The 27,698-nt window shown below is 34.6% G+C and overlaps 1 protein-coding gene across 2 annotated transcripts; it reads left to right on the top strand.

The window, feature by feature from the left end:
* Positions 1 to 319: 319 nt before the first annotated feature.
* LOC140790031 (uncharacterized) lies at positions 320 to 20,136 on the top strand. Of its 2 annotated transcripts, XM_073139933.1 has the most exons (7): positions 320 to 778; positions 8,496 to 8,610; positions 10,181 to 10,250; positions 11,253 to 11,512; positions 12,698 to 12,814; positions 18,143 to 18,194; positions 19,438 to 20,136. In XM_073139933.1, the coding sequence occupies exons 2-7, from the start codon at positions 8,515 to 8,517 to the stop codon at positions 19,956 to 19,958; spliced, it is 1,116 nt and encodes a 371-aa protein (XP_072996034.1). In that variant the 5' UTR covers positions 320 to 778; positions 8,496 to 8,514; the 3' UTR covers positions 19,959 to 20,136. The 2 variants fall into 2 exon arrangements, with proteins under 2 accessions (XP_072996034.1, XP_072996035.1); XM_073139934.1 differs by lacking the exons at positions 320 to 778; positions 8,496 to 8,610 and adding an exon at positions 9,623 to 9,762.
* Positions 20,137 to 27,698: the final 7,562 nt, after the last annotated feature.

The following is a 27,698-nucleotide window of genomic DNA, read 5'->3' as shown; positions in this document are numbered from 1 at the left end:
TTCCGTGCTGACAAAGTATATGAAAATTTAGCTAATAAAATTGCCAAGTCTTAAATAAGGAATTTCTATATAATTCCCCTTTCTATGAGAAACAATTTATATAAAAATTTGTTCTTTAAAACTTAACTAATATTTTAGTAATCTTTAAATTTTTACATAATTCGATAATAAAATGTGACTCATATTCGATATTCATTATCCCGACTACTTGCCCCATAGTCAGGTGGGTAAAAAAAGTGAAGTTTGCGATGGTACAATGGGGCCATTGGTAAGGCAGATAGACTTTAAGAGTCGTACCATTGGCAGCAGGCTCAATCACACGATGGCACAAATCGAATCCCTTGAACCGACTGATGGAGCTGGATAATTTGATCAAGAACAAGAAGGCGGTCTAATAAATTCCATGGCGTTGTAAATATAATCTTAACATAATCCTCTCATTAACGTTTCGCCTCCAACGTAAACTTTTCCCCCAAACCCACCACCTCTTAGCCTTCCTTCCTTCTTGTTTAAACCTCCTCCTCTTCCCCCCCCCACACTCCGCGCCGGACGACGGCAAGACTCACCACCTGGCCGCCTTCGCCCTTCCATCCATCTGTTCCTTTTCCCCTCGCGGATCCTTTTCTCTCTCTCTCTCTCTCTCTCTCTCTCTCTCTCTCTCTCGTCATCTCCATTTCGTCTCCGATTCCGGTGGACGAAGAGAACAACGCCACAAATGGATGGATTCTCATCTTAGAACGCTAGGCGCAGATTGCGGTGGAAGATAGACGCGCTTGAGGTATACTTACGTTTTTCGTGTTGCCTTCTTGTTTTACACTTTCTTTGCCGTTACCTGCTTCTGGTCTGTTACTTCTTTGATAATTCCAACTAGTGAGCCCAGAACTCGAGTCGGCTGACGATGTTGTGATACATATGTTGAGTTTTAAAGCAAACTAAGAATATTATATTATTTTGATTGATCTCCTAATAGACTAGGGTTTATGGTTGTTTTTGTTGTTGCCTCATTTAGGGTTCCCCTTTTTGATGTTGGCATCTTGCTTCTTCTTATCTCGTTTCTGTTACGTTGATATATCTCTGTTGTACATTTACATATCCATGAGGTGGAAGCGTGGGGCCAACACGGGACGGCCTTTTTGGATGTTTAATTTAGGATTTATTTTGTTTTCAGATAACATGTAGTAGAATACTTTTGAGAACTCAAGCAGGTATAAACGGGTGGTCTGCAATATATCTATCCTAATGATTTTGTATCTTTTGATGGTTTGTTGTGTTGGGAATGAGACCAAATAAAGTTACCATTTTTTCTATTTTTGTGCAAATAGAATGAGTTAATCACAATCAAAAGTAAGCAAATAAGACACAATCAAAGACAATCAATTTATGTGAAAAATCCTCCAACATGAGGGAAAAACTATGAGATCTATGTCCATATCAAACCATCAATATAATCGACAATAATAGGTTTACAAAGTTCTTCTTCAGGAAAAACTAAAGGATCGCAAGCATCAAGTATCACTTTCTTGGGTCACAACTAAAGAAAAACAACCAAACAAAATGACTAATGTTTTACAAAAGAATGGGAACAATCTCACTGAAAATGATAAGTTTCACAAAGTGCTTCTCCCTCTTGAGAATGTCTTGGACAAGATCTCCACCTCATTCTTTGAGATGGATTCTACAAGCTCTCCAAGAAAATCCTCTTTTTTTTAAAAAAAAGTTGTTACTTTTTTCTCTAATTTTACTTGATTAGAAGGAGCTTTAGCCTTATTTCCTATTTCTTCTCTTATTTTTTTTTCTTCCACTTAAGTTGGTGGGCCCCACCCTCAAATTAGATGGGATGCCCAAACTCAAGAAATTCCCTGTTCCCATCTTATATGAAGGGCTCTACCAAGCCTACATTGACAATGCGAACTTTATTCTTATACTTAGATAATAATTTTGTCATCATATTCGACTTGTTCTAATCGGCATGGATTTTCTGAAGATACAACAATTTTTTTCTCTAGGACATCTCGTATTTGATAATATCTCACATCAATGTGCTTTAGCTTTGAGTGAAAACTAGAACACCTCACATCACAAAAAAGAGTATACATACCTTGCTTTAAGTCCAATTTTGAAAAATTCTTTTCATCCAAAACAATTCTTTGCACGCCGCCTGTCACTGCAATATATTTAACCTTTGTAGTTGACAAAAAACGTACTTTTGCAATGTAGATTGCCGAGAAATAGTTTCCCTTGCAAAAATCATGAAGCATGATGTAAACTTCCTAGGATCATCAGCCACATGTGCATCTATGAAGCCCTCTAATTCAGATTTACCATTTCTAAAAAAATAGACAAAATTTTGAAGTGCCTCTAAGATATCTGAGGATTCATTTCACTGGAGCTCAATGTTTTTTGACAGGATTTGGGAAATATCTACTAACCACACTAATTGCATAAGCTAAATTTAGCCTTGTGCATACTATTGCACATATTAGACTTTCTATTGTTGAAGTGTATGGAACTATTTGCATTTCTTCATTCTATTTTTCACTTGTAGCACATTGCTTGCTAGTGAGCTTAAAGTGACTGCAAATGGAGAGGAACTAGTTTGATCGTTTCTATTTGAACCATTCAAATATCTTGTAAATATACCTTTCCTATGATAGCCAAAGCCTCTTGTTCTTTCTATCATGGAGGTCCTTATGCTAAGCATTTGTTTTGCAACTCCCAAATTCTTTATGACAAAGACTTGCTTAAGTTTTTCTTTAACCTATCAAATTTGTTAATATCACAACCAATAATTAACAGGGTAGTAAAATGGCAAACTCGACATCTTTGAACCTTTGAACATATACATAAAATTATAAATTTGTTCTTTTGTAGTCGTGACCTACCATGAAATAGTAGAATTTTTTATACTATTGCCTTGGGGCTTGTTTAAGCCCATATAAGCTCTTTCTTTAACTTGCAAACAAAATGCTCATGACCTTTGGCTTTAAACTTTTAAGTTGTTCCATATAGATTTTTTCATTCAACCCTCCATGTAAGAAGGCCATCTTCGCATCAAGTTGCTCAGTCTCAAAATCTATGCTAGCTACCACTTCGAGAATACTCCAAAGAGATGATATTTTTGCAACTGGAGCAAAAACTTTATCAAAATCTATCTTTCTTATGACCAAAACACTTGGATAACCAGTTTTGCTTAGTATTTAGGCTCCAATCTATTTTCATCTGTCTTGATTCTATAGGCCCATTTGTTCCCGATTGTTCTCTTACTTTTATAGCTTTACCAAATTAAAAGTGTGATTTTTATACAAGGATTTTTATCTCTTCTTGCATAGCTTGAAACCACCTCTCTCTTTTTTAGTTCTTGCACTTATTAGAAGAATTCTGGCTCCTCATACATAAGAAGAACATATTTTGGAGTAGGATATTTGGATGATACTTTATGTAGTCTGGTAGACCTCTTGATCCGTGATTCTGTCATCTCATACTGAGTAATTTACTCTTTATTTGCAATAGGCTCACTATGCTCATCACATTTAGAAGCCTCATCTATACCTATGTCACTATAATCATGATTCTTCTGCCCTTCTTATTATCATGCACTATAGGTAGAGGGTTTGGATCTAGATTAATTGGATAATAAGTTAAAGGCTTTGACATCTTTATTTTTTTCAAGATTTTCAATTGTTCGATATTGAAAGAAGATAAAATCTCTGCTTCTAACCATTTTCTTGTTCTTTGGATCCCATGACCTATATCCAAATTATTTATGACCATAAACCTAGAAAATGCATTCTTTAGAGTTCCCATCAAGTTTAGACTAATCAAATTTAGTCTTCCTCTCATATATAATCATCAATTTCTTCCATAAAAATAAAATGTTAAACTTCTTTAGCAACATAACAAAAGACATTGATCAATCAATTGTGTTATCTCTGCAATTGTTTTTCTGTTTATTGTCTCATTTTTTGTTGGTCTTCTCTTTATAACTAGCCTGATCACCACAGATAGGTTCATACAAATCCATGCAATAAAGGAAATTCTTCATTTCTTCATCTTAGGCTTCTAAATAATATAATTGGATGATATCAACTTGATCATGCTTGCTGAGTTGTCCATTCTAGTCACATGAGACTTTTGTCAAATATATGGGTTAATATTAATCCATGCAATAAAGTATATCCTCCATCCTAAGCTTCGAAATAATACAATTGGATGATGTCAACTTGAACATGCCTTCAGGATTGTTCATTCTAGTCACACAAGACTTTTGTCAAACACTTTGTATACACAAACCTTGCTATTGTTCCACCTATTGAGAAAGAGCCCAAGTCAAGTTAACAATTTTCTTATCTTTATGTGTATAGATTGAGTTAACTACAATCAAAAGTAAGCAATCAAAGACAAATGATTTAAGTGGAGAACTTTTAATGTGTGGGAAAAAATACAAGACTTAAGTCCACCTCAAACCTACACTATAATCAATAATAATGGGTTTGCAAAGTTTTTCTCTAAGCAAAATTAGAGAATCACAAACATCAAGTATCACTTGGATTACAACTTAAAAGAAACAATCAAATAAGATGACTAATGCTTTACAAGAAAATGAGAACAATCTTACTGAAGATGATGAGTTTCATAAAGTGCTCGTCCCTCTTCAGCACAACTTGGATAAGATCTTAATCTCCTTCCTTAAGATAAATTTCACAAGCTCTTCAAGAAAACTCTCTTCTTTTTCTCTAATCTATTTTGATTAGAATGAAGCACTAGTCTTCTGTTCTATTTCTCTTTATCTTTTTTTTCTTTTCACTTAGGTGTGTGGATCCCGCCCTCACATTAAGTGACGCCCAAACCCAACATGCTGTGATTTATGGAGGTCATGCTCTATGGAGTTTCTAGTTTATTTGTAAATGGTTTGAGATAGTCTTGTGTATGGTTGCAACTTTGATTGATATGAATGATGCACAATATGTTATCCAAAAAAAGATCAAGGTTAGGTTAATTGACTGATGTACTGCACATCAGATAAGTCATGATTCTGGCCTCCGGGTGTGAATGTGAGGAGCATGTCATAGGCCAAGCTAGGTGATGCAAAATGCAATGGAGAGAAATGAAAGAGATAGAAGAGGAATGCAGTTTCACACCTTTTTCACTAGAGAGAGCAATAAAAAATCTTCATTAACCTCAAAAGAAAATACAACAGACCTATATATAGACCTACAATGAAAATAATCAAAAGACACCCTATATAAATAAAAAAAATACAAAATTGATCATAAATATTATGTAATAAATATACTCGATCAAATTTAAATCCTTATAGGGGGATCATCAAATGTCGATGCCTTCGGCGTTAGTACACACGCTTTCGTGGCTTATCAATGATGTCTGCATTATTCTCTCCGGGTGGGAAAGAACTCGACTCTATCGAATGTGCTCCTCTGTTGCTCTCATGCTGCTCTAGGATATTGGTGCCTCTCTAAATTATGGCGATTAAACCACGTATTATCAGATGTAGGTCGTCCTTTCTAACGTATTAGATATCGTTGAGTTTCACCTTCTCTAGTTGTGATAATCTCATCATCTAAAATTTATTAATTTTGTTTGTTGTGTTAGGTGGAATGTTAGGAAATGAAGGTAAAGAGGGTCTCATAAATAGGCTCATCAGTAGGCTCACTAGCTAGTGGGTTATCTGGAGTAAAATATGGATATTTATAAGCTACTAGATCCTCAGTATTAAAAGTTGAATTGATGTCGAAATTATTCGATAGATCTAGAACATAAACATTATCATTAATTTTTTTGAAAATTTTAAAAGGTTTGGCACTTCGTGCATGTAATTTTTTGATAGTTCCAAGAGGAAATCGTTCCGGACGTATCCGAATCATCACATAGTCTCTAATATTAACTTTCTTGAATCTCCTTAGATTAGCTTGGATTTTATAATTGATATTTTTTGAGCAATTATGTTACTGATTTCTTTGTGCAAGTCATGAATATTATCACGGGCAAAAAAATCAGAATCATGACTGGCTGTGTACCTCAATATACTTGAAATACATGAAGCCTAAAAATAATTATCTAAGCCCACGATGACAAGAATCAATATGAAAATCTGACTATAATAAATTTAATCCACTTGGAAATAACCAATGTCGCTACTAATGTGTCTCTAATCAAACCGGATCAACAGATAGTTTAAAACATAAAAGACCTGTAGAACTGAAAGATAAATGGAGTAGATCCCAAGTGAAGGTGGAGTTTCGACGCATTTTGTTCAGTCACCATGTTGACTAGTACCTGAAATATTAGAAATGGAATCTCATGAGCCAACAACTATAACTTAGTGTGTGAAATCCACTCAAAAGCCAAATAAATTCAAGTCCAACGATATAAAATGATAATTTGACTAAGCATGTTTATAACAACAATAATAATAACAACACAGGTAAATCATATTTCATAATATACTTCATGTCAATATGCTGAAATTATCTCAATATTAATAACACCATATGCCTCAATTGGGTCAACGCCCTATGGATCCATAGCAACTAGAAGTCATCTCGAGATGACGCTCTGATTTTTTTTCTCATAGCTTATCCGATTAGGGTCATCAGGAGGTGTCACTGTGTGATAAATGCACTGTCTCTTCTAGTAAGGATCACCAGGAGATGTCACTATGTAATTAACTCACCCTGTCTCTTCCACTAATTATTGAGAGAGATTAAAGTTACCATAGAAAGCTTTTTAATCTAACTTAATACTATTTTCCAATCCCGCTAGAGTCACCTAGAAAAGTTACTACATTACAATGTTTTATCTTTAGATTATTTTTGTAAATAACATATTTTATTAAAGATAAAACAACAGTTGAATATAAATATTATTCAACACATAATATGATTGAATACATTCATTAAAATTAATGTTAATGATTAAACACTCCATAATATGATTGAATACTCCATAATATAATTGAATGCATAATAACATTCAATACATAATTGATAATAGTTCAATAATTAAAACTAATATCTAGTTGAACGTAGAATGACGAGGAGGATCAAAGGCTTCATTTGCTGGTACAAGAATAACATGGGAATGTTGCATTAAATACTGTCGATATTTTTCAAAATTCATCCACTGATAATATTGCTTGTTATAACGTCTCACATAGTTTTCATACAAATAAGAATTTTATAATTCTTCGATGATATGATATGAATATTGAATATGTATGGGAACGACTGGCACCGGCATAGGCACACTATAAGCATATGCAGATTGTGGATATGGAGTATAATAAGGGTGTTGTGGCTCTGGTGGGTGTGATAAATATGATGGTAATAATGATGAACTCATATCATCCTGTGGGCGTACCTCTCCTGATGTCCTGCTACCTATAGACTCAAGTCCTTCCCTCATCTGACTGTAATCTTATTGAGTTTGAAATGGTCCATTTCCTTTCTTCTGTCTAATAAATTCGGTTTTGTGGTTGTCTAGGTCTGGCAAATGAGTTGTCATTCCAATTTTAAAAAATGACAAATAAGTTGTCATTTCAAAAATGACAAATGACAAAAGTTAATTGATGAAAATAAGAAAAAGTAAAAAAAAAAATGTTCCACATGTCGTATCATATTTGTTAAGAAAATAAGTAAAGTTGATTTGATAAATATTGATAGAAATAGAAAATTTTTTAAAAAATATCTCACATTGGCACATGACCGGAATGAGGTTGTGCCGGATGGCATGTGGCCGTGCCGGACCGGCACGACTCGGCACGGGTGTTGTGCCTCTACTGGCACGACCATCCTTGCATATAACTACCTCAGTGCCAGTGGCATGTGTTGTGTCGAGCTGGCGCACTGTTGATATAATGGAACAATCTTGACAAGTCGAAAAAATAATTTTTAAACTTTTTTAAGGCCTTTAAGGTCTAATATAAAATCTTTCAACTCTAGATATTAGTGTAACATATGCAATTAGATTTTAAATTTCTAATCTCATCATTTCTCTTAATTTTCTTTAGATTTTCAAAGTTCGAGCAAATAACTTCGGGAAAATCAAAATTTCCCTTTTGATTTCTAAAATTTGAAATATAATCTATATAGATGAACCACTTCGATGCAAAGAGGTATCAAAGGGGATGAAATAGACTTATGTTATATAAGATATGCTCAATTCCTAGTTACACACATCGGTGTGGGTGTCAATAAGGGAGTATCATTATACTTCCATTATATCGTGCTCTTCCTTTTATTTGAAATATTTTATGCTTGTTTATCCAATTATGCTCTTTGTTTTGTGTTAATATAAAGTAATAAATCAATGCCAAGTGGTCAACTATATTATTATTTTGTTGTATTACTATGTTAATGCTCTCTTTTGTTTAGCTTATTACTAGTGACTTATCTCATATACCATAGTTGGAAATTGCCTGTCTATTTATTTGTGAATATTTTCTTACTATAATATGTGAACTATATGCTGTTTTTCAGTATCATTGGATGGATTAGTATGGACTTGAAGCATCAACTGCCCTTTAGAGTTGGACAAGAGGCCGAAGCGAAGTCCTTTTGTGTAGGCTTTCGTGGAGCATGGTTTCGCTGCAAGGTAGACCTGGGAAAATATGTTAGCATTTGGTGCAAGGATTATGCTTGCATATAAAGATAAATTTTGGCAGTATATGTGGATATTAATTTATATGTTTCAAGGTAAATTTTTTATATGTTTCAGTAGCATGGAAGCTTTCGGCCAATTCCCAGTGGGATAGGCTGAAACGGATCAGGATCAGCCATAGCCTATCCCGATCCAGGGCAATGATTGGTTTTAGCCGATCCCGACCCAAAAATGGAGAGAGAGAGAGAGAGAGAGAGAGAGAGAGAGGGAAACCGGAGAAGGAGAGAGGAGGTAGTCAAGAGGGGAGGATGAGAGAGTTTTTTTAAGGGAGAGAGTTAATAAGAGTTAGTGGTGGAGAGAGTCAGTGAAGAAGAGAGTTAATGGGAGAGAGAGTTCGATAAGAGAAACAATTAGTGAGAGAGAAGATAAATTTTTTTTATTTATGCGAAAGGCAGAGAGAGTGCGAGTGATGGAATGAGGAAGATAGAGATTGATAAAAATAATATTTATTTTTTAGTTTTTAGACTTTATATATGAATAATTTATATTTATACCTTATTATTTTTTCTAAAAAATAGAAATTTTCTATATTTTAAAAATTATTCCAAAATATAGGTTGATACTGTCAATACAACTAATACATTTTTTTCCAGACAGTCGATCCCAACTCTGATTCAAATACTTGGAATCTTGATTAGTAGACAAACAATTATCTTTATTAAGTGGGGACCACTTGATTTCATAGACATGTATTTGACATGAAAAATAAAAAATGAAAACTGTTCATCTCAGAAGAAATCATGAATTTGTTTGGAATTTCAATAATTGTCAAAGGCCTACAAGTCTATTATAGACCCTCTTCATGATCACAATTAATTATATGCAGTCAACAAAAAAAAATTTGAGGATTTTTTGGCATTATAATTTTCAACTTGTTGTCTACAATTACTTTCTTATCATGATATGGCATCAACAACCTATAAGAATTTCAATTCAGGTGACGATCATGGAATCTAGAGCCTTCTTTTATGGGAATACATTGCCTGGATGTTCTCATGGCAATCAACAACTATATTTTTCATGAAAGCTTACTTTTTCATGTTGCCTATCTGGATGAGCAATATATGGGTTCCATTGCAATATAAGGTACATAATTACATATACGCTACAGGTTTTTGTAATTCAGAAATATAGGAATGGTGTGCCATGAAGAGTTGATTGTGTTAATCTTGGAACTCCATATATGAGTATGCAATTTGCTTGATCCTTTATTCAAATTACTTTAGCTAAAATTAGTTCTAAACTTCTATGAAGTATGAGCATCTTCTTATTTGAATTTTAGATAATTCCCATGAATTTATGTTTATAACTGAAGTTCGTTTCACATAAAGATGTCAATATTATGTAGTTTGGAGTGTATGGACCTTTTCTATCACTATGATGTTTATTTTTATTTTTACTTATATGCTTGATTACTTTTTGCATTTGAATTACATTGATTTCTCATAACTGTTCTAGGCGTTTGATTATGTATTAGTTACTAAAAGCCTATCTCTTCCAACAGATTAAGAATATTTGCTTCAAAAAAGGCAAGCTTGGGTGTTCTTTGGAGTACTTTGACTTTCCAGATGAAAGTAAGTGACCACTTTTAACCAAAATATCTTGTAATGCCTTTTCTAGTTAACACATGCTTATGAATCTCTTGAAGGCTGATACAGTCTTACATGGCTCTACCACTTTGTTTGGATGGAGAGAATAGGAGAGAAAATTACATAAGAGGAAATGAGAGAAGATAATAGAAGTACAAATAGCTCTCTCTTTTTGTTTGGATGTATTCGGGAGAAGAGGAGAAAAATAAGTTTACTGTCTAATTTAAGAAGAGAAATAATATGTTTACCATATTACCCTTTATGTAATATTTAATCAGTAAAATAAATCACCACAAGCTATAGGATCCATAAGATATACTCTTTTAGATAAATAAAGTTTCAATAAAATAAAATAAAAATGAAAGTAATATATACGATTTATATTACCTACAAGCTATAATATCCAACATGAAGCTACAATATTTAGTATTTAATCATTCTTCTTTAAATTTGTTAATATAATCTAAAATATTTAAGTAAATAGTATAATAGAATAGGGATATATTTGGAATATTAAAATTTTGGGAGTATTTTCTTTTCTCTTTCTTTCTCTCTCCCTCTCTCCTAACTTTCTTTTCTCTTCTCTCCTATTCTCTCCATTCAAACAGGGTGTAAATTCTTGAAAGTTCTGAAATGTTGTTACTCTGTAAAAATAAACTTCAGTCCTCTTTTTTGAATTATTTCATGCAAAAAATTTGGTTGTTTTGTGTCTTGCATATTATGTTAACTTGTGTAACATTTTGCTCTTGCATTTTTTTACTGAATAATGTCAGTGTAGATTTTAGTTGCAAGAATTGTGCAATGAAAATTCCATTCTGTAACGAAATTGCTAGAATTTTCTACAGTTTAGTTCATGTATAATACTAGGCACTGAATCTTGTATTTGAGATGCCACTTTTGGCATATCATGCTTGTCTTTCCATTTACCTATTGGTTGTATATTCCTTCTCCTAATATCTTTTTTGTTTCATACCTCAATATTTCCAGAGGTGAGGTGGACTAATTTGTATCAAAAGCCCCCACAGAAGCCTACTAAATCACATGGAGTTAAGGACATGGAGCTTATGATCCGTCCTTCCTTTCCTCCTTGCTACCATCATGGGCAACTGCCTGATTCTTATCCAACATCTGATGTGATAGCAATTGCTGATGATGCTTGGAGAATTGGTTATCTGGTTGATTGGTGGTATGACAATTGTTACTGGTCAGGAAGAGTGACTCACTTACTTGGTGATGGTAAAGTTCAGGTAAAATATCATCAGCGGATTCTCATACTTTTAATTATATTTCTAAAATCTACATCTTAACTTGTTACAGAAAATATTGTTTCAGGAATTAGTTAGTGTTTGTAAGTTGCATGTATTTCTGTGCTGCATAATTCCTCTCCTGGATGGAATAGACAGTTAGTTTTTGCATTTTATATATTCTTGTCAGTTGATGATTTGCATATGAAGAATGTTAATTTCCAAATCAAATTGCAAAACATTTTGATTCCTTGGAGGGGAGAAAAGAAAAAAACTTATTCCCTGGAAACTAATGGGAATCAGTTCTATGATCTATCCATGGTTATCAAATGTGATTTGTTAGGCCTATGCTTAATTTGTAATATTATGCTCATTGGATTTGTAAAATTCCTAAACTCAATGTATTTTATAGGCAATCATGTGTCAAAATTGTTTGAATGATTCCTTATATTTAGCATAAACTGCCATGTGGACTTTTGGCAGCAATTCCCTATATCTGATTTTTCTCCCTGATCTGCTCTTGTCATTTGTAGGCTTCAGTTGATTCTTTTCGTCATGCCATACATCACTAAGTTTAGAGAAGTGCTGAACAGGCCAACACTATCTGTGCAGCCGTGGTTTTAGTTGCTGGAATAGGTCAACAATGTCCATTAGTCCAAAGCTACTTGACATAGAAAGTAGGTCGTGATTTATTTGTTCTTCCTCACTCAGGTCAAATATGTGACAGCGCTGAAGTTTGATGTCTTACTCTTAAAGCTCAAATTTATGAATGAAATCTGTTTGACAGATAATTAGTCAACGATAGAGACAGGAAAGAAGGGACAATTCTAGATGAAAGTGCAAAATGCAGAACGAAAAAATATAGATCATCCGAGAGAACAAAAGATTGTTAAATGAAATTTAGTAAAAATAGATTTATTCTACAATATCTCTCTCTTTTTTTTGCATTTATCATTGCTAAAATGGAAAGTATAAATATAGACATATTTTGATAAGTAGTTGCTTTCTTTTCTATTAAGACCATATAATAAGCCTTAAATGTTGTACGACCCAATATTCAATTTCTCTTCTTTTGATGTTGTAACTATGTACTTTTTTCTTGTACAAGTACAGTTTTACAAATAACTCACATAAACTAGTCCTGTTATCAGAACTGAGAAGACCTTTCCTTTTTCTTTGTGCTTATAGATAGAGTTGCCAGAGCCTCCAGTTGGTGAAGGGAGATCTTATTCTGCTCTTTGTAAGGACTTAAGGCCATCTCTTAATTGGTCCCCAGAAAGTGGATGGACGGTACCTATATCAAATGTAATTGTCTTCATTTAGTTTGGATCTACAATTATATTGCTGTATCATCTTTTAAATCTTGTTCTGTCAATGTCACCATCTTTTTCTCTCCTTGTGTTATTACATTGCTGTTGCCTTTTATACTGTTCCATTTTTTTGTGCTTGCAATTAACCATAATCATACTCACACGATTATTATCTAAAATTTTGAGGTTATTGACTTGAAGCATGAACTTGAGTACTTGACTAACTACTTATAGCTTTTGTAGTATGGAGCATAATTACTGATTCACTTATAACAATCTACCCCGTCTGATTAAGAAGCCAGCAGCAGCATGAACCTCATTGTGACAAACATTTAAATTTCCTTTTGGTGCTATATCAAATTATTATATTAGTGTAGGGTTATGGGTACTTTAATGTGGTTGGTGTATAAGGCATTTCAGAAACTCCCTTTCATATTTTGTCTACTCTTATTTGAGATTACTATCGGATGTAAACTATCATTTACTTTTCTCTTTTAACATTTAAGCATTCAAAAAATCAAATAAAGTATCTCTTTGATCATCTACTAATTATTCTAGAATAATTTTCAATGATTCTTCCTTTTAAAAGAATCACTCTTTGTATTTGCATAAATGGCAATTATACACTAATTGTAACATCTCTTGGAAGTTATAATGAGAATTCTGTTGTTTTTTTACATGTAATCATGGAATTGACTCAACAATGGGCATAATGAATTGTTTGGGATTTAGGCTGTTGCTTCCTTAACAAACTGGTCCGGATATCACTTGGATTCTGCGCATGAGGAGGGTTTTTGCATCCAACCCTTGGCTATTTATCTATTTATTTTATCTTTGTATTTGCTTTTTAGTTGCTTTTGCTATTTAGACCCTATGTTAGGTGCATTTTCTTATTAGTCCTTTTTGCTTATGTGTACAAGTTAGACTCGAGCCTTTTCAAGTCGGCTAGCTGAGTCAAATTAGATAGCCACCAAATACACTTGTGGTGCACACCTAATCTCTAGATTTGATGTGTTAGGGTATTGGTTTGAGTTTGTTAGACCTAAGTTAAGATTAGCTAGGTCGACCAAGGCCTATTATATGATTTGTGGTGCACCTCTAATTGAGATCTCCTTGGATTAATCAAATAATTTCGAAATCGACTTCTTCCTCGTTAGACTACCTCCAAACCGTGACAAACCTAGCACCACCTAGGGTCGATCACCACTGCCTTCCTCCTCGTCCGGTCAGCGCCTCTCGTCCCTGAGAGACGGCCCATCCTCTTACTTATCACCTTTTCGATCGACTACAACCACCTACTATCACCTTCTCCCACCATCTTCATTACTGCCCTACCTAGGTTGAGCACCAGCACGACCTTGTCGACCTCCATTTCACCATCCGTTTTGATAGATTTGTTCCCCCATCTCGATTCTATCATTTCTCAAAATCTTATTTCGATATAATCGTTGAATCTCAATGACTCTCTTAACCTTGAAGGTTCGCAGTAGACCTAGCTTTCACATCGAAGGTCATAATTTGAATCCTAGGATATATCAAGACTCACATTGATTGTGGGAGTTTGAAGACACTTTCGGATCGCCGATTGGAGGAGTGCCTATTAGTTGTATTAAAGCATGTCGACCTTGAACTATCATTAATGGCTAACATGAGGTCCATATGCAAGGAGGACAAATAAAAACCACGTGGGCCTAAAGGAAGAGATCTTCACTGAAGCTCCAAGTCAAGGTGGAGGAAAGGCAGCGCCGACCTCAATCGACCCGGAATCGTCCTTGTTGGTCTAGATTGAATGAAAGCTAGGTCCATACCCACGGACCTACTTCTCCTTCGGATGCTAGAGGAAATGCGTGTGGACCGTGAGGCGCATAGGTCACACGACGACCCGAGTCTTGCAAGAAAGGATGTTCGAGCTACTCGTAGAGGCCGTAATCGCCAATACCCTACACTGGAGCCCTCCACCACCGAACCCTCCACCCACGGGCACCCTAACTGAGCCTCCTGCACCTGAACCTCTACTACCCACTCTATCCAGGCCGAAGGTGGTAGAGGAACTCCCGTACACTCTGCTAGGAGAATCGATATATCAAGCAATCAGGCAAATACGGTAGCGTATGTCTGCTAGGAGATTGCCATGAATCGGAGGACATCATTCATAGCTGGATGACCTTGAGTACGTGAGGTGGTACTGCTGAGTTGATCAAGAACGCCCTTTGTTCAAACCAGCCATAAGCCCAAGGTTAGCGGGAAATTTCATCTTGAAGGATCCGTGCTTCATTGGTATAGGCTCCACCGATAACTGGCTTGAGAGGAGGGCTGACTTTACTGTCGGATTTTTGCGGTGTTTTGGATCTGAGGGTTAGGACAAGTTTGATGCACTACTCTCGAAAACACACATCGGATCAATGTAGCAGCATACCAAGAAGAATTTGAGAGGGTTGAGTAGCTGATGCACCCCGACATGGGCGGTAGACCTGCTACTTTGGAGTACTTTTGTATTCAATCTACAGAGAGAAATACAAGCGGATGTCAAGGCACTTCGACCAACAACCTTGGGCGGCACTTTTCAATGTGTCATCTTAATAGAGAGGAAGCTCAAAGAGTTGATGAGCCAAAGCAAGGCAACATGGACAAGTTGGGACAGTCGTTACTCGGCTTGGCCAACCTGATGTCGAGAGGATATGCTGCAGTATCGAGACCAATAGTAGGATTTTCAAGTTTGAGGGCTCACTTAGGCCCTCAACGTAAAGGGGAGGCCATTTACCCAAAGTCTCGATTCCCACACCTGCTCAAGTGGAGGAGAGATGAGCAAATGATCTTTGCTTTCGTTGCGAAGAACACTTCATGCTCGAACACCAGTGCACGAACAGAGTGTAATGTTGATAGGTAGCTGTGAGGATGCTAAGGACCATGATGTAAAGGAAGAGAATGCTGAGGAGATTGACGAACAGGTTGGAGAGGAGTGTGTAGAGGAGGACGAGTAGGCTGAGATATCCTTGCATGTGTACTCGAAGTCCACCGTGCCGAAAACTCTTCGAGTGGATGGCTTAGTCAAAAAGCAGTTTGTGCATATTCTTATTGATTCAGGTAGGCACACAATAACTACTTAGACGAGCGGCTTGTCTAGAGGTTGGGATTGGAAGAGGAGCTAACGACAGGGATTGAGGTGGCGATCGGCGACAACACAAAGCTGCGAGATAGATCGCTTGTGCTGCTGGGTTGGAACTCGGGTGCAAGGACACAAGCTTATCGTCGATTTCTCATCCTTCGAAAAGTGACATTATTCTTAGCAAATAGTGGCTATAGAGCTTGGGACTGGTGATATTTGGCTTCGGCAGCATGTAGATGATGTTCGGGCTAGACGACGGAGTGGTGCGACTAGAGGGTGTGAAGATGAAGCTAAGCTCCACCTTACATTCAATGGGGGATGTTGGAGATTGGGGCATCAGAGGCTTCATCCGAGGTCAAGTTGGGCGTAATCACGTGGAGGCATAAGACGAACTTACACCAAGCTGACCCTACCGACTTGATTATTTATTTGCATCCAAATTTCCCTTATTTTTTAGACTTGAAGAGAGCCCACCTAGAAGGATCAGAGGTGATTGAGCTCGAGTTTGAGAAGGTGAACTAGGACCTCATAGGAACGATGAAAATGATTTGGCTCAATTGCCTCGAGCCTAAGCACGAATGGATGGATTGAATCCACCTTGCTGCACTGAGTTCATGTTGCAGAATTTAAAGCTAAGATATGGTGGATTGGACCCGAGCTGAACTAAAAAACAATGAGGTCAGGCGGGACCAAGATGACAAAGCTAGAGGATGGACTCAAGTTAGACATGGGCGCAATCTACCCAAGGCATGATAGTGGAGAAGTGCAAAGGGTAGCAACGACTAGAGAAGCGCAAGGGGGGTTTACTTAGCTTGGAAGAAACTCGGTTATAAAAAATCAATGACCTCTCATGGCGTCCCACTCATCGGATAACTATGATACGCTCGAGACGAAACGCTTGTCCCAACTTGAATTACCAACTATGCCATCTGGAAGGTTGGTAACTCAAGTTGGGATAAACACTTAGTTGCCGGCGCCAAGGCCGACGAGGAGACATTGGAGCCCGAGTAAGAGATACAGGTTTGCCCACCCATTTCGCACCTTGTGGTTAAGGTACAGGAAGCACAATGGACTATTATAAATCAATTCAGATCGGTTAACCTAATCACTTAGATTTGGTGCATGAGGAGGGTCAGGGGGTTTTGCATCGAGCTCCTAGCTATTTATCTATTTATTTTATCATTTTATTTGCTTTTTAGTTGCTTTTGCTGTTTAGACCCTATGTTAGGTGCATTTGCTTATTAGTTCTTCTTGCTTATGTATACGAGTTGGACACGAGCCTTTTTCGAGTCGGCCAACTAAGACGAATTAGGTAGCCACCAAATACACTTGTGGTGCATACCTAATCTCTACATTTGATGTGTTAGGGTGGTGGTCTGAGTCAGTTAGACCTAAGCTAAAATTAGCTATATCGACTAAGGTGATTAGGGAGTCACTATTTGAGATCATCTTGGATTAATCAAATAATTTTGAGATCGATTTCTTCCTTCTTGTTCAACTATCTCCAAGTCGTGGTCGACCTAGCAAGACCTAGGGCTGATCACTATTGCTTACCTCCTCGTTTGGTCGGCGTCTCTCGTTCCTCAGATATGGCCATTCTTCTTGCCTATCACGTTCCCTACCAACTACAACCAACCACTATCATCTTTGCCCACCACCTCCATTATTGCCCTACCTAGGTCGAGCATCACCACCATCTTGTTGACCTCCATTTCACCATCCGTTTCAATAGATTCGTTCAGCCATTCCGAATCTATCATCTTCCAAAACTTTATTCTGATCCAACTGTTGAATATCAAGGAACCCCTTAACCTTGAAGGTTCATGCTAGACCTAGCTTTCACACTGGAGGTTGGCACTTGAATCTGAGGATATATCGGGACTCGCATTGATTGTGGGATTCAGAATCTTCGGATCGCCAATTGGAAGAGTGCCTATCAATTTCCTAATAGCAATTAACTGTGAAGAGTGATCTTATTTTATAGTGCAATCAATTCCATAGTTCTACCGTAGGTGCTATTCTGACATGAATATATAAGTATATTCAATTTATCTTATAAGGAATAATTGAAGAAAATCAATTAAATAAGATTTTAATCTTTTCTCTGTCAGGCCCGCCCGTTATGCATTGCATAAAAGAACCTTTCTTTTTATTCAAAAAAAAATGCAAACCTTACTTACATAAGAGTTATGCTAATTTTTTGCTGTCTGTTGTTAGGAACACGGTGATTACCGATATTCTGCTCGTTTGCTGCATACAATTAATCATGGTAATGTTGATCATACTGAATATGTCACTGTACTTTTGTATCATATATACTAATTCCCAAGAGCAAGAAGCAAACTTACAATTCCAAATGGTAGTGGTGATTTCGAAATTATAAAGAATTTTCTGTTTTATTATATGCTAGTATTTGTATTTGGGTTATTTTATTTTGACATCCTCATCCGTCACTTCATATTATTCTCATCTCTTAAAAAAAAGAAAAGTAGACATATACACCCCCAAAATTATCTAATTGTATCACTAAGTCCTCTTCATTAGAAATTTTCTCAGAAAATAAAAAATAAAAAATAATTAAGTAATTAGATGGACGAAAATGTCCTTACTTTCTCCTCAACAATTTGATTGATAATTAGTTGCTGTTTTTGTATTTTTACATCCAGTTATCCAAATAAATATTTATCTCATAAACTCCTTTATCTGTTGAATCTCAACTATTTTCTGCTAACAGATTATCCATCATTCCGTTGTTCATTATTACCATTATTTAGCTAGAAAGTTCATTTGATTTACGAGATTTACAGAGTTTTCCACCAATCGACCATCTTCTTGGTGCACAATAATAGGTAGACTTTTCTGCAAAATGGATTTGTCCTTAAAACTCATTAAAGGAATAGGCGAGTTTTTAAACTTTTTTGAGGAATATGTCAAATTTCTTTCAGCGAAACTTAATCACTATTAAAGTCAGCATTTTTTTAATGGACAGTTACAACCTGATAACAACACTAAAAGAATATCCAAGTCAAGAACCAATGACTTTGATAGCGTTTTGCTTTTAGCGAAAGAGGTTTAATCCATTCCTCTAAAAAGTTTGGAAATATTAAATTTTGCTGACCTTTCTCAACTCTATGGACAACTAAGGGAAAACGAAACAAAACATAGCATGTCTCTGTCCTATTATCATGGGAATAGGTCACATTCATATGATGTTGCTGTTGCATAGATAGAATAGATAAAGTACCATTGCATAGATAGAAAATAGAAAGTACTCCTGAAGTTCTATGAGTTGTGCATCAGGTGCAACTTGCAGTTCTTTTTCTTTAAATAGATCAGCTGGTATATTTCTGCCTGAATTTGGATACTGCATCCTCAAGAAAAGGAAATGCTAGTCCAGATGTTATCTTTCTGAAATCTGAATCTATGTTCTTTTCCGACTAAGTTATTTGTCCACTCATCTAATTGTAGTTCACTCATCTAATTGTAGTTCTGAAAATTTCTGCTATATGCAGGTGAAGAAAAAACTGACATGAGTGCAGACGTGGAACCCAGTGATATTAAAGAAGAGATGTCCAGCTGCTTGTACAAAGTATCCAGATCATGTGATGAAGTAAAAGATCCATCTAGCATGAAAGTAAAACTCCAGTGTAATGAAGCATCCGGCTTGTGCGATGAAGTAAAAAATTTATCTTACACACCGATGGAGGAAGGAAAACCGAACTGCTTTCGCAGAGGATCTACTTCTGGCGACAATGTGGAAGATTCACCTACCATGTTGATAACCTGTGAAAGCAACTATAGAAACAGAAAATACCGACAGCATTCATTTGATTCCATCAAGGATAAATGGACTAGGGAAAAAAATTCTCTAACTTCAGTAAGGCGTCCTGAAACTATAGAGTCCTCCATTTTAGAATTGGAGGAACTTGTGAATAAAATCAAATGGCTTAAAGGTCTTGTACAGTTCGGTTTGCAGTGGTCGAATGCAATGAAGCCTTCTTGGAAATTCTTGGAGAACCACACTCAAACATAAATGCATGTTTAACTCTTACCTTCTACCTTATTCTTCTTATTGAGTAGACACCAGAGGCTAATACATTGTGTTCAGTAGTTCTTTCTCAGGTCGTGTATACAAGATAATAGTACTGCAACTGTTCACTTTAATTATGTGTTTGTCAATTGCAACATGAACAGCACTAACAGCTTGCATATTCTTATTATGTCCTTAAAACACAGAAGCACATCAACCATAAAGGAGGAATTCGAATCACATGGGCAGTAACCATGTCTTGTGGAAAAGCTTTGAGGGGTTTTGTTTTTGTACATGTTCATAATTGTTGAAACCATCCAAGCTCTTGCTCTTGAGTAATTCTTGAGGAAATATTCCACATTCATAATGTTGGATATAAAGAAATCCAACATAGAACAAAAGTTAATTCTCTGAAGAGAGTTGGAGCTGAACCTAGCTTTCTTTGAACTGGTGAGCTTGGCTTGGTGATATCTTTGCTCAGGTCAACAATTCAGCAATATGCAAACAGGAGTGCTAGTCGTAACTTTATATTTTATTTGGAATCGAGGCATATTGTGCTAACACGGTTCTCATTTTGCAGTTTTTTCCTGAGAAAAGTTAGGGTGGTTGTGAAGCTATATCTACAAAAGCCCTGTTCTTTACCTCAGCTTTGTGTAGTTTGTTGGAAGATGCACCAAGCCCTGGTATTAAAAGTTAAATTTGGTCATAATTGTAGTCATAGCGATTGAGTCTTATCAACCTCAGTTTTGGCACGAATTTTGGGAGAGTTGATTTAGTTATCTAACCAATATATCGTAGAGGATTGGCCATTTTAGAGTCCCAACTTCTTGCAGAAATGAAAGTGGCTTTCCGCGATGATATATTTTTTTCTTTTTGGATGAAAACATGTTCGGCAATGTTAAAAGTTTTGGTGGTCCAAGATAAGATTTAGTTCTGCATCAAGATTGCTCGCTTCGAGGTTCATATTGTCCTCCATGCGTTGATTATCTATTTTGAAATAAAGATTTTTTATTTTCATTTTGCACCTCAACTTTTTTTTTTCTCTGATTTTAATTCGACAGTTGCATTTTTCTTCCGTCATCTAATGTTTGTTTGTTTGATTGAAATTTTTGTTCTTTCTTTCTTTTTTCTTTTTTTTTTGGTGATCTAATAAAAAAAATGTAAAGATTGAGTCTGGAAAATGGGAAGAGGCTGAGTTTTAACCTTCATACTCTGATAGGGCCAGTAAATACATGATACGTATATTACTCAACAATTTAAGTTTTTAAGTTATCTAACAAATAGAAAAATAAACTATAAACGAGAGCACGCCATTAAATTCTCACTGCAATCCAAAAAATATCCATGATATCTTTTTAGATTCTCACCTTCTAATGTTCCTCTTGCCCTAACTGGTCTGCCAACCTATGGAAGACCTCTTTGCCTTCCAAGTTGAAAAAGTCATTTTGCCTCCTTAACTTTAGAAATAAAGTTAATTTTAGAATAGATACTTTTTTTTGTGATTTTTAAAATAATGTCTTTATTCTGGAAATAACTATTCTTAGGTTTACTAATATTCTAGAATAAAAGTGTAGTAATTTTTTTTGTTGTGATATAAAGTAAAAAAAAAAAGATGAGAAAAAATGTTTTATTTTTTATGAAATTACTATAAATATTTTTTGGTTTGATATAGAATCGGTCGATGTGTAATTTTGATGAATAATATTTATATTTTAGAATGAGATTATATCGGTGCCGAAGCCTCCTGCTGAATAGCGACTTCTTTCAGGATTCTTTCCTCCCGTGGACGGGGTTACCTTATCCTCCATTGTTCTTCCTTATTGATCCTCTTACAGGCCTAATAGTTGCTATGAAATAAGAAGAATCATTGAGTCTTTAGGAAGAAGGCTCGGATCATGATGAGCCTCCACTTTTCTTTCTTTTTTTCCCCTTGGAGATCTGGAGGCAATGGAGGAGGTTCTTTTCCTCCTCACATGTTCAATATATTCTCTATTTTCTCAACCAAATTTTTTTTTTGTTGAATAGAAGTACGATTAAAAAAAACAACAACGAATCCATCGCATCGAACTATGAAACACTGGAGGTTATAAAATTTAGACTTAGTATCAAAGTGATGGATTCATGTCTACGTAGCAATAATCTCCAGCCTCTCTACAAAGCTCCCCCTTGGTGAATTTATCCTTCCACACCATCATCTATCAAATGATGGAGACCATCGCCAAACCTATCCATGCCCTAGATTTCTTAATAGGAAAATAGTGACATGGAATTAAACCAGACGAGATAATGACCACCACCACCCAGAACAAACTTCCCTTTGAAGCCCACAGAATTAAACTCACGATTCCAAAAGGTTTGAATATATTTGGCATGCATGATGCCAATCTAAGAGAGAGAGATAGACCTCCAGATTGCAACGAAATTAAAAGCCGAGAAGAAGACCAATCACTAACATAGTCAGTCAGGTGCATCGCAGTCTAAATGGAATATATATCCACCTTCAATTACGTACAATCCGGGGGGTTTTAAGCTGTAATTAATCAGAGGTGGCAAAGCGAGACACGTAAAGAATTATTGCACTATTTAACTATTTATCCATGGGAGTCTTTTTCTTTTTCTTTTTCACTTCATACCCTGTATTATCCTTTTATTATAATTTACACACTATATTTAACTACTTTTAATTCAATCACTGCATTTGTTTTTTTAATAAAGGATATATTGTGTATATATTACTTTAACTTCACCCATGTATTTCAAACTTAAGGATTTATTTGCTACACAAACTGATAACAAAAATTTGAAAAGATTTGAGTTTGTTTAAATATAAAATATAAAAAATATTATCCTAAAAATTAAAAATTTTAGACTAGTTAATGCATTAACACGGTTTGAGAGCCTGAGGTTTTGAATTCAAATTCTGTCGTGGTGTTGTGTTTATCTTTTGTCTATCAAAATATCTCGGCAAAAAAATAAAAATTATCGTTCTCTAATAACTTAAATTTTTCTTAGATGAGAAATATTAACCACAATAAACTATATTAAGACTGTAAATATCAATAAACACGTAACGTAGAATATCTCATTTTATCTTTACTTAATAACTTAGAGACACCCCTCTTGGGATAAATCTTAGTTGGTGGCTTCTTCCTAGCTAGATGCAATTATCTATCAAGAAAATAATGGTGGATGTCACATTCTGGAAGGAGGAAGCTAACACATCAGTGACAAATCTATGGCCTACCACACTGACCCAAATTAATATCCCCATATAATATACCATTAAAACTTATAAATAAAAATAAAAAAATAATCCTACAACCTCTCATACTTTCCATCTCTCTCACACACACATGTCTAGATTCTCTCTCACTTCCACAATTTGGCAAACCAATGGGCCATTAATCTTATCTAATACCATGGGCGGCCACAAGGAGATGATGGGTCTTACTCAAATCATCATACATCCAAGGAGGCAAAATTAAATGACACTTATACCCCTGAATTATTTTGCCTTTTTTTTTTAATGTAAAACCTTTGAAATACTCACCATCGTCGGTCGTCGATAATTTTAGATTCTCTTAGAAAAATAAAGATAAAATGATCGTTACGATATTTTTAGATTTGTTGTAAAACTGCTTGAAAATATATTATATAGTTTAGGAGTCTATGTATAAATGAGCTAAATAATAATAAGGGAAAATTGCACTTTATGCCTAGATTGGTCAATAGATTAAAAAATATATTGATTTAAACCAAAAGGGATTAAAGTGCTTAGATTAAAAATATATGAGTTTCATCATATATATAACTAGAGTAGGTCAAAAGGGGGAGGGGGAGTAAAGTGTAATTTACCTTTATAATAATAAGAGGCAGATATCCAAGCTGGAGTCCATGGTTTTATCCGTCCTCCTTACATCACTATTCACCACTTGTCTCGGATTCCACGCCCACACTTTAAGTCCACGTCAGCTCCATCCAGAATATTCTCACTTTTATCAAAGTTTAGTAGCTATAGTCGTCCATTGGAAATATCAATCAATTTTGGGTATTATATACAATTGTTTCATAGTAAAATAGTCCTCCACTTATATTTATTTATTTTTTTATTAAATATATATATATATATTATTTGAGTCATTGTCTCAGGTATATAATGTTATTGCAATTGCTCTAAGTAACAAGTCAATTTTATGGAATATTAAAAAAGAAAAATAGTGGTTGGTTTGTTGTTAGTAATTAATTGAGGGTTTTAGTTTCTGCGTATTATCACCAACATTTTAGTCTTATTATATAAATCTCCTTATTTATGTTCCTTTGCTTCAGTATATTCTCTCCTTCTTTTTTTTCTATTAGAGATGCTTCTTAGATGGGTTTTCTTGCAAAAGTGGAACGATTATGAAAATATATAGTATTTTACGAAAATGCCATCTCGTATTTCCTAAGAGGAGTTTAGAAAAATAAGAAAAATGTATTTTTGGAGCTTTTTCTGAGAGGGAAAATATGAATATTAAAAGTACAGGGTGTGGAAGGAATATAAGTTTCCCCTTTTTCTTCACGGCAATAATTAGCAGTTGCAATTACTTTTCCGAGGAAGAAGGTCTTTAGTAATAAACGTAAAAGGTAGGTAGTGATATGCAAAATCCTCTTTGTTTAACGAATGGACTGAGTTCTTTATTCTAGGTTTACTTATGAAAATAACGTTGATTCGGTGGGATGAAAAGGAAAGTGGAGTTTAGTTCAAATAAATGGATTATTTTGAACTCTTGTGACAAGGACTCATTCAAATTAAATTTGATTCGATTTTAATTTCACTTATTTTCAACTTAGACACCAAGATATAATCATTTAATTTACCAATTAATATATTCTAACACTTTTTTTTTTTAAACTTCTGAGCTAAGATATTTTAATGGGCTTAAGAAATAGATTTAATTTAAATAGGTTATTTTGTACTATTAATTTAGATAAAGAAATTTAACATTTACAATTTGGTGGGATTAAGTCTTTAAAATTTAAAATATAAACATATAATTTAAATCGAGCCAAATCATACGAATAAAATATGATTTGCCCTAGAATTTTTAAGAGAGAAAGTATAAATTGCTATCATGAGTGCTTTGGTCGAGGGTCGGTCTCTTAGAAAACTAGGTTCCATCCATCCATTGTTTTGCGTGTTGGATAAGTTTAAATCATCTTAAAAATAATTTAGAATTAATTAAACGAGGTGCAACTATTTTGTACCATGAGGGGGGTACTCTTTTGCAAAAGAGACATCATGTTATCAATTAACTAGGAGTTGTTGACGAAAATAGCTTTATTTTTTAATTTATTTACTAAAATAGTTAACACCTATTTTACTATAGTCTAACTTAAAACGCTTAATTATTAAGCATTTTTCTCTACTCCTAGGATACGGAGCATTATCCAAAAAGATTTAATAAAAACGCTGGTAAGCTGATAAGGTTAACGTTTTACTTTTTAAAAAAATTGATTTTATTTAAGTAAAATATTTAATAATTAAATATTTTAAGTGAAATACTTAACAGTTAAGCATTTTACTTAGAGCTACAGTAAAATAGACTCATTTTGGTATTTAAATTTTGAGATAATCTATTTTGATAAATAAATTAAAAATTATATCTATTTTAGTGAACAACTCAATTACCCACGCGGTAGGCTACTATAGCACAGTGGTTATGTTTTACTAGCTCGGGATAGATGTTTATTTTTTTTTTCAATTTCCTTCCTAAAAATCAGTATTGATAGCCTAGTAGTCGGATTTGAATTCCTTTGTAAAAATTAGGGTTGGTAGCATAGTAATCGGATTCTACCAACTCCGGAATAGATGTCGTCTGTTTAATTTCTTCCGTAAAAATTAGGGCTAACAATGGTTGATAAACTTTTCACTGAAATCTTTTTTTAGGGAGCATTAATCCGATTGTTCAATTTATAATTAAACCAGGGCTTATAACCTATCCAAAAAAAAAAATTATGACCTGCTTTAGAGTTTTAAATGTTAGATTCCATTATTGGATTCATTTCAAATGAGTGAAAAGGATGTGAAGAGGAAAAAAAAAAATTACAAGTTGCATTAGGCTCAAGTATGCAGTGGTTTTGCAAACTTTGCAGGAAACACCCTTAAAATCTTTTAATAATTATAGACTAATACATCTCCAAAGGGACAAATAAATGAATGGTTTGGTGGCTTATGAAGATAGATATTCCTAAACTATTCTTTGGGAATAAATTAATGAAGATGCCTCTCCAGAATCAAAGATCATCATAAATATCTTCATGAGCTGTTGCAAGAATCTAGATGGAATTTGGGAAGATTTTTATTTTATTTTATTTTATTTTCCAATCTAGCTAGCTAGGAGAGTGCCAAATATTGCAGGGCCCTACTTAATTTATGAAGTTGAATTCTTATTTCTCAACCTCTCTGAGGAAATTTTGCAGTAAAAAAGATCACCCATTTCCTACATTTTTATTATTTTAATTGTTATATATATATTGCAAAAATAAGAAAAAGAGTGTATTAGTATGTGAAAATCCCACATTTTTTTTTCACAACTAGAATTTATTTTCTTTTAAAAAGTTAGATTGTTTTTTTTTTACAATTTCACTTCATTATTATGACCAATTATTTTTTAGGTTTCATAATAAATAAAAATAAGCTTCAAAAAAAATGTGCATCTAGTATAAAAATAAATACGTATAATCTACTCTCGGGACTACAGAAAATATTATAGCCCGACTTATAAAAGGACATAGAGTACTACATTATTTATTAAGTAGTATAAGAGATAACCCTAAAAGGTAACGATGAGGAGTGTTACATATTAAATAGCATATGAGGTAATATATAATTTTATTCTTTGAAGTGCGATATGATATCAGATTATAATGTAAGAGGAGTAACCTTAAAAGTAGTCTTCGACTAGTATTTAGTGGGAAATAAATCTTTGACCTTATGATTTTTGAAATAGAGAATTTGATGGCACTAAGTAATGACCATCATTAAGAAGGCCCTAGTCGAGTCAATAATGTAATAAATCCTTTGGCTACTTGAATAGACTACTACCCAATAATTATTTTAACACCATTGGCATATAAATATTATGGTAAATAACAAGATAATTACTCGATTGAAATAAATCCAAGCTTATCATAGTGCTGCTACCTCTATGGGATACTTCAAGAAGCTTACCATATCTTCTCTCCTAGCTAAAAATTTTGGAACTACAAAAAGAGATTGTGCTTGATAAGAGAGAAAGTGGAAGGGAATGACAAGGTCAAAGGTTACATACAAGTGAGCATATGAACATATATAGCAAACACCGCATCTATCTATATATATATATATATATATTAGAGAGATGGAGATAGACAGAGATAGCGATAATGGAGAATGGACATGGAGACAGACAGAGATGGGGAGCAAGAACATGGATATTTTTTTAGTTGGCCAAATTTTATCCTTAACTTTTTATATGACTACATAAGAGCAGGTCCCAATTGTAGGTTTTATTTTGTTTTATTTATTTTTATTTTTTGAGAGAGATACTAGAAATTTATGGTGTTCCAGATAAATTAAGCCTTGTTTGCTTTGAGTTTAGGGACTCCTCCTAAACTGGCTCAGAGACTTCGCATAAATTGGTTTAGGGACTCCTAAACTAATTCAGTAACTAAATATATTTTTTATCTAATTAAGTTTACTTTTCAAACATCAAGACTAAGAAA

Source organism: Typha latifolia, chromosome 6, assembly GCF_019914945.1.
Source record: "Typha latifolia isolate L0001 chromosome 6, TyphaL0001v2, whole genome shotgun sequence".
NCBI classification, from domain to species: Eukaryota; Viridiplantae; Streptophyta; class Magnoliopsida; order Poales; family Typhaceae; genus Typha; species Typha latifolia.
This window is presented reverse-complemented; position numbering and strand designations above follow the sequence as displayed.

Excerpts from the sequence above, each read along its gene's own strand:
- LOC140790031 (XM_073139934.1), top strand. The coding sequence starts at position 9,664 with ATGTTCTCATGGCAATCAACAACTATATTTTTCATGAAAGCTTACTTT. Across the intron at positions 12,815-18,142 it reads GGACGGTACCTATATCAAAT|GAACACGGTGATTACCGATA; the intron begins GTAATTGTCTTC and ends GTCTGTTGTTAG. Across the intron at positions 18,195-19,437 it reads GCTGCATACAATTAATCATG|GTGAAGAAAAAACTGACATG; the intron begins GTAATGTTGATC and ends TGCTATATGCAG.